The 11398-nt window shown below is 46.7% G+C and overlaps 1 protein-coding gene across 6 annotated transcripts in view; it reads left to right on the top strand.

The window, feature by feature from the left end:
* Positions 1–6990, top strand: part of LOC110498761 (trinucleotide repeat-containing gene 6B protein) — a 40605-nt gene extending 33615 nt beyond the window's left edge. For all 6 annotated transcript variants that reach the window (XM_036955978.2, XM_090211915.1, XM_090211916.1 and 3 more), the window contains 2 exons: positions 3240–3379; positions 4049–6990. In XM_036955978.2, coding sequence (XP_036811873.2) covers positions 3240–3379; positions 4049–4610 — 702 coding nt within the window. In that variant the 3' untranslated portion in view covers positions 4611–6990. The remainder of the gene's footprint in view (positions 1–3239; positions 3380–4048) is intronic.
* Positions 6991–11398: the final 4408 nt, after the last annotated feature.

Consider the following 11398-nt stretch of genomic DNA (forward strand, 5'->3'; position numbering starts at 1 on the left):
CTCATCAAGACTACCAACACACACACACACACACACACACACACCATCCCTCATCAAGACTACCAGCACACACACACACACACACCATCCCTCATCAAGACTACCAGCACACACACACACATCATCCCTCATCAAGACTACCAGCACACACACACACACACACACACACACACACACACACACATCATCCCTCATCAAGACTACCAGCACACACACACACATCATCCCTCATCAAGACTACCGACACACACACACACACACACACACACATCCCTCATCAAGCCTGCCGACACACACACACACATCATCCCTCATCAAGACTACCGACACACACACATCATCCCTCATCAAGACTTACCAACACACACACACACACATCATCCCTCATCAAGACTACCAACACACACACACACACATCATCCCTCATCAAGACTACCAACACACACACACACACACACACACATCATCCCTCATCAAGACTACCGACACACACACACACACCATCCCTCATCAAGACTACCGACACACACACACACACACATCATCCCTCATCAAGACTACCGACACCGACACACACACACACATCATCCCTCATCAAGACTACCGACACACACACACACATCATCCCTCATCAAGACTACCGACACACACACACATCATCCCTCATCAAGACTACCGACACACACACACACATCATCCCTCATCAAGACTACCTACACACACACACACACACACATCATCCCTCTTCAAGACTACCAACACACACACATCATCCCTCATCAAGACTACCAACACACACACACACACACACACACACATCATCCCTCATCAAGACTACCAACACACACACACACACACACACATCATCCCTCATCAAGACTACCAACACACACACACACACATCATCCCTCATCAAGACTACCAACACACACACACACACACACACACACACACACACACACACACACACACACACACACACACATCATCCCTCATCAAGACTACCAACACACACACACATCATCCCTCAACAAGACTACCAACACACACACACACACACACACACACACACACACACACACAACATCCCTCATCAAGACTACCGACACACACACACACACACAACATCCCTCATCAAGACTACCGACACACACACACAAACATCATCCCTCATCAAGACTACCCACACACACACACACACACATCATCCCTCATCAAGACTACACACACACATCATCCCTCATCAAGACTACACACACACACACACACATCATCCCTCATCAAGACTACACACACACACACACACATCATCCCTCATCAAGACTACCGACACACACATCATCCCTCATCAAGACTACCGACACACACATCATCCCTCATCAAGACTACCGACACACACATCATCCTTCATCAAGACTACCGACACACACATCATCCCTCATCAAGACTACCGACACACACATCATCCCTCATCAAGACTACCGACACACACATCATCCCTCATCAAGACTACCGACACACACATCATCCCTCATCAAGACTACCCACACACATCATCCCTCATCAAGACTACCGACACACACATCATCCCTCATCAAGACTACCCACACACACACACACAAACACATCATCCCTCATCAAGACTACCCACACACACACACACACATCATCCCTCATCAAGACTACCGACACACACACACATCATCCCTCATCAAGACTACCGACACACACACACACACACACACATCATCCCTCATCAAGACTACCGACACACACACACACACACACACACACACACACATCATCCCTCATCAAGACTACCGACACACACACACACACACACGCATCATCCCTCATCAAGACTACCGACACACACATCATCCCTCATCAAGACTACCCACACACACATCATCCCTCATCAAGACTACCCACACACACATCATCCCTCATCAAGACTACCCACACACACATCATCCCTCATCAAGACTACCCACACACACATCATCCCTCATCAAGACTACCCACACACACATCATCCCTCATCAAGACTACCGACACACACACACATCATCCCTCATCAAGACTACCGACACACACACACATCATCCCTCATCAAGACTACCGACACACACACACATCATCCCTCAAGACTACCTACACACACGCACACACGCATCATCCATCAAGACTACCCACACACACACACCATCCCTCGAGGCTACCCACACACACACACCATCCCTCGAGGCTACCCACACACACACACCATCCCTCGAGGCTACCCACACACACACACACACACACACACACCATCCCTCGAGGGTACCCACACACACACACACCATTCCTCGAGGCTACCTACACACACACACCATCCCTCGAGGCTGGCTACCCACGCACACCGCCCCTCGAGGCTACCCACGCACACCGCCCCTCGAGGCTACCCACGCACACCGCCCCTCGAGGCTACCCACACACACCATCCCTCGAGGCTACCTACACACACACCGCACCTCGAGGCTACCCACGCACACCGCCCCTCGAGGCTACCCATGCACACCATCCCTCGAGGCTACCCACACACACACACACACCATTCCTCGAGGCTACCTACACACACCATTCCTCGAGGCTACCTACACACACCATTCCTCGAGGCTACCTACACCATTCCTCGAGGCTACCCACGCACACCGCCCCTCGAGGCTACCCACGCACACCGCCCCTCGAGGCTACCCACGCACACCATCCCTCGTGGCTACCCACACACACGCACACACACACACACACACACACCATTCCTCGAGGCTACCTACACACACCATTCCTCGAGGCTACCTATACACACACACCATCCCTCGAGGCTACCCACGCACACCGCCCCTCGAGGCTACCCATGCACCCCGCCCCTCGAGGCTACCCACGCACACCGCCCCTCGAGGCTACCCATGCACACCATCCCTCGAGGCTACCCACACACACACACACACCATTCCTCGAGGCTACCTACACACACCATTCCTCGAGGCTACCTACACACACACACCATCCCTCGAGGCTACCCACGCACACCGCCCCTCGAGGCTACCCACGCACACCGCCCCTCGAGGCTACCCACGCACCCCGCCCCTCGAGGCTACCCACGCACACCGCCCCTCGAGGCGATCACTTCTCCTTCACATATCCCCCTGTACCACATAAGTCATCCCTAACCCATGTCCGTCTGTTCCCTCCTGCAGATTGACGGCTCCACCCTCCGTACCATCTGTATGCAGCATGGCCCCCTGCTGACCTTTCACCTCGGCCTGACCCAGGGCAGTGCTCTGATTCGCTACAGCACCCCACAGGAAGCAGCAAAGGCCCAGAGCGCACTACACATGTAAGCCCCTCCTCTCAGCTTATCAATCAGCCTCAGTGGTGTAGTTTTGTAGTTCAGGGCTTCTCAAACTTTTTCACTCGGGGTGCCCCCCCTTTCAGCATTGGGGGAAACACCCAACCCTCCCACATCTATTTCTATGGGCACAAGCACTGTTCATGACAAGCTATTCAGACCCCTGTTTTGGTGGAGGGAATGTTCCTGGTTTAAAGATTATTTCCTGCAGTTGTATACATTTTGTCATGTCTAATGTGTGTTCATTTGATAGTTGTAATTTTATTGTCACTCAAATATCTATGGCCTAAAAAATCAAACATTCGTTAACATGGGCTAATTGATCTAGACATGTAAGGTATGCAATGACTAATGCACACCCCACAGTTTGGAGCCACTGCTGTAGATGAACAATCTCCAGCTCCATAGATGGACATACCATAGACTGAAAATCAAGGACATTCCATGCTGGCTGTCTGGTGGGCATGGAACACACTCATTTCGTAGGAATGGGCTGGGGATGGGAATGGGAATGGGCTGGGGATGGGAATGGGCTGGGGAAAACGTGCTTAGACTTAATGGCGATTACTATAATAAAATGTGAACGCTAATAGATAATAGCCGGTGAACACAAAACTAACATTCAATCACTCCTTACTCTCTCCTCTCTCTCTCCAGGTGTGTCCTGGGCAATACCACCATCTTGGCCAAGTTTGTGAGCGAAGAGGAGGTCGCTCGCTATTTTGCACATTCCCAGGCGGGAGGGGCAGGGTCCAGCGGAGCAGCCGGGGCCCCAGGATCCAGCGGAGGCCAGGGGGGCCCCACAGGGACAGGTGCCATGGGGGCCAACAGCAGCGGGGAGAGGGAACGAGACAGAACCAGAGAAGGAGAGGGATCTGCCCCTGGAGGAGGAGGTAACGGAGGGGGAGGAGGCAGCTCGGGGCCTGTCAGCTCTGGCTGGCAGAGTTTAGACGGTACAGGAGGCTCCCTGGATCCTACCCCCACCCAGGGGGCCGGCCTGAGTATGTTTGCCCAGTGGAGCAGCAACGGTTCTGGGGGAGGAGGGGTGGCTGGGGGTGTAGAGCCCGGCAGACAGGGTTTGTGGGGAGGGATGGGGGGTGGAGGGTACCCCAGCAGTAGTATGTGGGGGTCCCCTGCCATGGAGGATCGACACCAGATGGGGAGTCCTGCTGCTTTGCTGCCTGGAGACCTGCTAGGAGGAGGGGCTGATTCTATCTGAATGACCACACCTAATACATGAACGCATACATTACGAAAAAACATGCACTTACACAAGTTCTACCACACACACCCAGTGGCCAGTATATTAGGTACATTCATCTAGTACCGGGTCAAACCCCCCTTTGCCTCCAGAATTCTTCGGGGCATGGAAACGTTGCTCAATTGGTATCTAGGGACCTAACGCGTGCCAGGAAAACATTCCCCCACCATTACACCACCAGCCTGTACTGTTGACACCAGGCAGGATGGGGCCATGGACTCATGCTGCTTACACCAGATCCTGACTGCCCTCAGCATGACACAACAGGAACCAGGATTCGTTGGACCAGGCGATTGTCCAGTGTTGGTGACCGTGTGTCCACTGGAGCCGCTTCTTCTTGTTTTTAGCTGATAGGAGTGGAACCCAGTGTGGTAGTCTGATGCAATAGCCCATCAGTGACAAGGACCAACGAGTTGTCTGTTCCGAGATGCCGTTCTGCACACCAGTGTTGTACTGCTCCATTATTTCCCTGTTTATGGCCCGCCTGTTAGCTTGCACTTCTCTTGCCATTCTCCTTCGACCTCTCATCAATGAGCTGTTTTCACCCACAGGACTGCTGCTGACTGGATGTTTTTAGTTTGTCGCTCCATTCTCACTAAACCCTAGACAGTGTTGTGCGTGAAAAGTACAGGAGGCTTCTGAGATACTGGAACCGGTACGCCTAGCACCGACAATCAGGTCTAAGGTCACTTGTTTTTCCCATTCTAGCGTTCAATCGAACAGTAACTGGAATGCCTTGATGCCCGTCTGCCTGCTATATATAGCCAGCCACGGCCACGTGACTTACTGTCTGTAGGAGCAAGCCCTTTTCGGGAACGAGCTGGTGTAACTTATAAACTGGCCACTGAGTGTGCTTATACGTTAATACACCGATGAAATGAGTTAATACTACACTGGTCACAAACATGCAGGTCCACTGATGCTAACTGTCACACATTATGTCACGAATAGACGGTGACATGCCAACACTACCCGCACACAAAATCTCTCACACACACACACACATACATTCGCACACCTTTTACCTTTAAATGAAGACTTCAACAGCAAGACTTGAACCGACAGAGGTGGAATCTGTTGGACTGACAGACTCACCTGGATGACTCCTCTTTCTACACCCATGTAATAGAAAAACAGAACTCACACTGAGCATACTGAGCCCCTATCACTCAGGCATGCCCTGTAGAGGAACTAACAACGTGACAACACATGGAGGTCTTCCTATGTGATGTGTAACAACTTATTACAACAACTCTGTACTACACAAACCTACAGGACGTTACAGCGCCGGGCCAGTTGGGCTTACAGTACCTACCTGACCCAACCCGTTCTGACATTCGGAATCACCTTCTCTCCATTTCTCACCAGTTACACACTGCTCTGATGTTTAACAAGCAAAAATGTATCTTCTTGTATGTCATTTTTTTTCCTGTTTGTAAAAAAAAAATGTGGAACAGTGGAAAAATCCAAGATGTCTTTTTGTTTTTCCTTCAAAATGCTGACCTCGTTCTATATTTTTTCTTACTCAATCAAGTTGGTTATTATGTCATGATGATCACTTATTACTAGCTGTACAATGTTCCCTCCTGCCTGCCTGTGTGAATGTGCTAGGCGTGACGGTATGTTGATGATGATATTGTGAGGCTGTGGGCGCGGTCCACAGCTAAGGAGAAGCGATGCAACAACCAACGGTTGCGTGCCACGTCATCGACTGACAAATTGCTATAACCATTTGATGTGGTTAGCGGATACAACGCCTGAATAGGTATTTTAAGTAAGGTCTGTCTGTCTTCAGCAACGTCTAAGCATAGGAACGCGCCCTGTGTTTGTCGTTGCCGTGGTGAATGTGTTTTTGTCAAAGAGATTCATTCATGATTAACAAGTGGATTCATGATTAACAAGCGAGTGATTGTGAGATAGTGTGTGTGTCTGCAAACACTTGGTAGGCGGACATTTTTTACATCAGGTGTTCCGTGTGTATGTACTTGATGCAGGTGTGTGTGTGGAAAGTTCAAGAACATAGGCACTAATGCATATTTCTCTTAAGTTGTGGTTTTAGCAGAAATATAATTTTTTTGTCTGAATTGCAGTAATATTTTTTTTAAAGAAGCAAACAACTGAAGGCAATTATATTAAGATGCCAAAACCTACCATACCAAGCTGAGCTGGAGCGGTGTTTTGCAAACACGTTAAAGTTACCAATTGTTTTATTTTTTTGTTGTGTATCAATTTAAATTAAGGCGGGCTTTATCACTCCTGTTCAGGTTCTTTTTGTTTGTTTTCAGATTTGACAAAGGAGATAATTAATTTAAGCAAACACAATAAAGGTTGAATTCAACTCTTCGGGTGTCATTGTGTTACATTTTAAAACCACACCGCTACCTCAGTGAGTCTGACACACACCCCTCATCTTTACAACTTTTTTTCAGTGACTTGCCCATGATAATTGACCATCCAATGTTATACCTAGGAGTTGAGCTTCCTCAACTTGCTCAATGTTCACACCCTTTATGTACAACTCCAGTTGACGTTTAGGTCTTTAGAGAATGTTTTGAACCAAATACAATGCTATTAGTTTTAGATGTATTTAAGACCAGTTTATTCATCACCCATTCTGATGATGACTGTAACTCCTTATTTAGAATTTAAGGGATCTCACTGGCTTTGGATGCTGACATGGAGAGTGTGGAATCATCTGCATACATTGTAATTTTAGCTTTGTAAGACCAGTGGCAAATCATTAGTAAAATATAGAGGAGTAGGTCCAGTACAACTGCCCTGAGGGACAACACACTGTACATATCTGATGTTAGAGAAGATTCCATTGGAGAACACTGGGTTCTGTTGGATAAATAACTCTCCAACCAGTTCTCACAGTTAATTGGCATGAAGAATTTTACAAATCATTCCAGTGTTGTGCGTGAAAAGTACAGGAGCCTTCTGAGAGACTGGAACCGGTACGCCTAGCACCGACAATCATACCACGCTCAGTCGCTAAGGTCACTTGTTTTCCCCATTCTAGCGTTCAATCGAACAGTAACTGGAATGCCTTGATGCCCATCTGCCTGCTATATATAGCCAGCCACGGCCACGTGACTTACTGTCTGTAGGAGCGAGCCCTTTTTCGGGAACGAGCTGGTGTAACTTATAAACTGGCCACTGAGTGTGCATATACGTTAACATAACTCTCCAACCGGTTCTCACAGTTAATTGGCATGAATCATTTTACAAATCATTCCAGTGTCGCATTTGGATTCACCTCCTCATACACATCAGACCGACATGTTCAACAAGAGAGTCCTGGGAAAACATTTTGTGTGGTCTCTTATAAATGACTTTAGGCCCAACCTTTGGCACTTTGGCTTTCCTTGTTATTGACACAATAGTATGGTCACTACAGCCAATGGGAACTTTGCTTTGGAGCAAAGCTCTGCAGCATTAGTGAAGATATGATCAATACAAGCGGATGTCACAGATCCAACACTATTGGTTTACACTCTAGTTGGTTGAGTGATAACCTGGGTCATATTACAGGCATCAGTCACAGTTAGAGGCTTCCTCTTGAGAGGACAGCTAGTTGCTAACCAGTCAATGTTCAGGTCACCCAGAAAATAGACCTCGAACATTACACACACTATCAAGCATTGGACACATATTATCCAAATACAAATTATCCAACCTCAGGAGGCTAAAGAAATTTGGTTTAACACCTAAAACCCTCTCAAACTTTAACAGATGCACAATTGAGAGCATCATGTCGGGCTGTATCACCGCCTGGTACGGCAACTGCACCGCTCACAACCGTAAAGCTCTCCAGAGGATGGTGCGATCTGCCCTCCTGAACACCTACAGCACACAATGCTATAGGAAGGCCAAAAAGATCATAAAGGACAACAACCACCCGAGCCGCTGCCTGTTCACTCCGCTATCATCCAGAAGGCGAGGTCAGTACAGGTACATCAAAGCTGGGACCGAGAGACTGGAAAAACAGCTTCTATCTCAAGGCCATCGGACTGCCAAACGGCCATCACTAGCACATCAAAGGCGGCTGCCTATAGACATAGATTAAAACTTTTAGAAATGGTTCCCTAGCCACTAATAATGTTTCCGTATCTAGCATTACTCATCTCATATGTATAAACTGCACTCTACACTATTCTACGGTATCTTAGTCACTTTAATTGTGTGTAAATATTGCCTCACCCATCTCATATGTATATACTGTATTCTATACTATGCCACTGTATCGTAGTCCAATGCCTCTCTAACACATATGTATATATTCTTAATTCATTTCTACTTAGATTTATGTGTATTGGGTATATGTTGTGAAACTGTTAGATATTACTGCACTGTCAGAGCTAGAAGCACAAGCATTTCGCTACACCCACAAACACGTATGTGACCAATACATTTGAATTGATTTTGATACCTTTAGCACTTGGTGGCCTATAATGGCACCCCTAAGGAAGAGGCTTTAGATGAGGCAGGTGAACTTGCAACCACAACACTTCCAAATCATTTGACATGAGATCCTCTAAACTTTTCCAGGAATAATGCTCTGAACATATACAGGCATTCCTGTCTCTTCTGTAGATGTTATATCCCTGTATTGCTACTGCTGTATCGTCAAAGCAATTATCAAAGTGAGTTTCAGAGATGGCCAGTATAGGAATGTTATGTGATGTTAGCAAGTTATTGATTTCATTAACCTTATTTCAAAGGCTACTTGTATTAATATGGACTATTCTTAGACCTTTCCTGAGTAGCTTATCAGTGAAAAGAAAATAAGTAAAATAACAATTTAAACATTGTTTGACTAACAGTCAATCAGGCACTTGTGAGTGTCAGTTGGTGTGTGTGTGTGTGTGATGGGTTGAAGCTACTGACCTAAAAGCTTGGCTCTCACTCCTCCCTGGCTTTTGCGAGGAAGGGTGGACAATGAGCTTGCCGTAGCGGGTGTAAGCCTAAGCAATGTCCCCACGCTCTCTGGCAGGTTTCATAGCTGGGATAAGTTCTTTCCACCTCTGGTGCACAGCTTCAGAGAAGTCCTCGTTGAGTAAGATGTTGGTTCCTCAAGTTCTTGGCTCTCTCCAGAACAGCCATCTTGTCCTTGAACCTTAGGAACTTGACCACTATCAGCCTGGGTCTCACCTGGGCTGGTGGCAGGTTTTCCAGACCTGTGTGCACACTCCACCTCAATCTTCCTATGATCCATCTGCAGCTTTTTGGTGAAATCTTTTCTCACTTTCTCCTCGGACTCCGTCCAGGTCTCATGTGGAGACTCTGGTATGTCATCCACAACAGTGTTATTCCTCCTGGATTGTCCCTCTATAGTCTGTTTCACAGTCATCTGTAATAGAATCCCACAGAAAATGTTCCCATTTGTTTTTTTTCACCATCAATTTTCCAATAGGGGACTTTAGAACCACTTCAACCGAGGCCTGTTTCATGTAGATTTTCCCCTGGCGTGACATTTTGACGACCATGTTAAATCAATCTCAGACAAGGTAACTTTAATCAATATATCTGGCTCTATTTACTCTTAGATTCGAAAAAGCTAATTAGCATCAAAGTACAGTTGAAGTCGGAAGTTTACATACACTTAGGTTGGAGTCATTAAAGCTTGTTTTTCAACCACTCCACAATTGTCTTGTTAACAAACTATGAGTTTTGGCAAGTCGGTTAGGACATCTACTTTGTGCATGACATAAGTCATTTTTCCAACAATTGTTTACAGACAGATTATTTCACTTATAATTCACTGTACCCCAATTACAGTGGGTCAGAAGTTTACATACACTAAGTTGACTGTGGCTTTAAACAGCTTGGAAAATTCCCGATACTTATGTCATGACTATAGAAGCTAGAGGAAACGGGTACAAAAGTATCTATATCCACAGTAAAATGAGTCCTATATCGACATAACCTGAGAGGCCGCTCAGTAAGGAAGAAGCCACTGCTCCAAAACTGCCATAAGAAAGATAGACTATGGTTTGCAACTGCACATGGGGACAAAGATCGTACTTTTTGGAGAAATGTCCTCTGATCCGATGAAACAAAAAATAGAACTGTTTGGCCATAACCATCGTTATGTTTGGAGGAAAAAGGGAGAGGCTTGCAAGCCGAAGAACACCATCACAACCGTGAAGCACGGGGTGGCACCATCATGTTGTGAGGGTGCTTTGCTGCAGGATGGACTGATACTCTTCCCCAAATAGATGTCATCATGAGGAAAGAAAATGATGTGGATATATTGAAGAAACATCTCAAGGCATCAGTCAGGAAGTTAAAGCTTGGTCGCAATTGGGTCTTCCAAATGGACAATGACCCCAAGCATACTTCCAAAGTTGTGGCGAAATGACTTAAGGACAACAAAATCAAGGTATTGGACTGGCCATCACAAAGCCATGACCACAATCCCATAGAAAATTTGTGGGCAGAACTGAAAAAGTGTCTGCAAACAAGGAGGCCTACAAACCTGACTCAGTTACACCAGCTCTGTCAGGAGGAATGGGCCAAAATTCACCCAACTTATTGTGGGAAGCTTGTGGAAGGCTACCCGAAACGTTTGACCCAAGTTAAACAATTTAAAGGCAATGCTACCAAATACTAACTAATTGAGTGTATGTAAACTTCTGACCCACTGAGAATATGATGAAAGAAATAAAAGCAGAAATAAATCATTCTCTCTACTATTATTATGACATGAATACTAGGCTACCCTTATTTTACCAGAACCTTTT

Source organism: Oncorhynchus mykiss, chromosome 20 (assembly GCF_057628025.1).
Source record: "Oncorhynchus mykiss isolate SJ-2025 chromosome 20, ASM5762802v1, whole genome shotgun sequence".
NCBI lineage: Eukaryota > Metazoa > Chordata > Actinopteri > Salmoniformes > Salmonidae > Oncorhynchus > Oncorhynchus mykiss.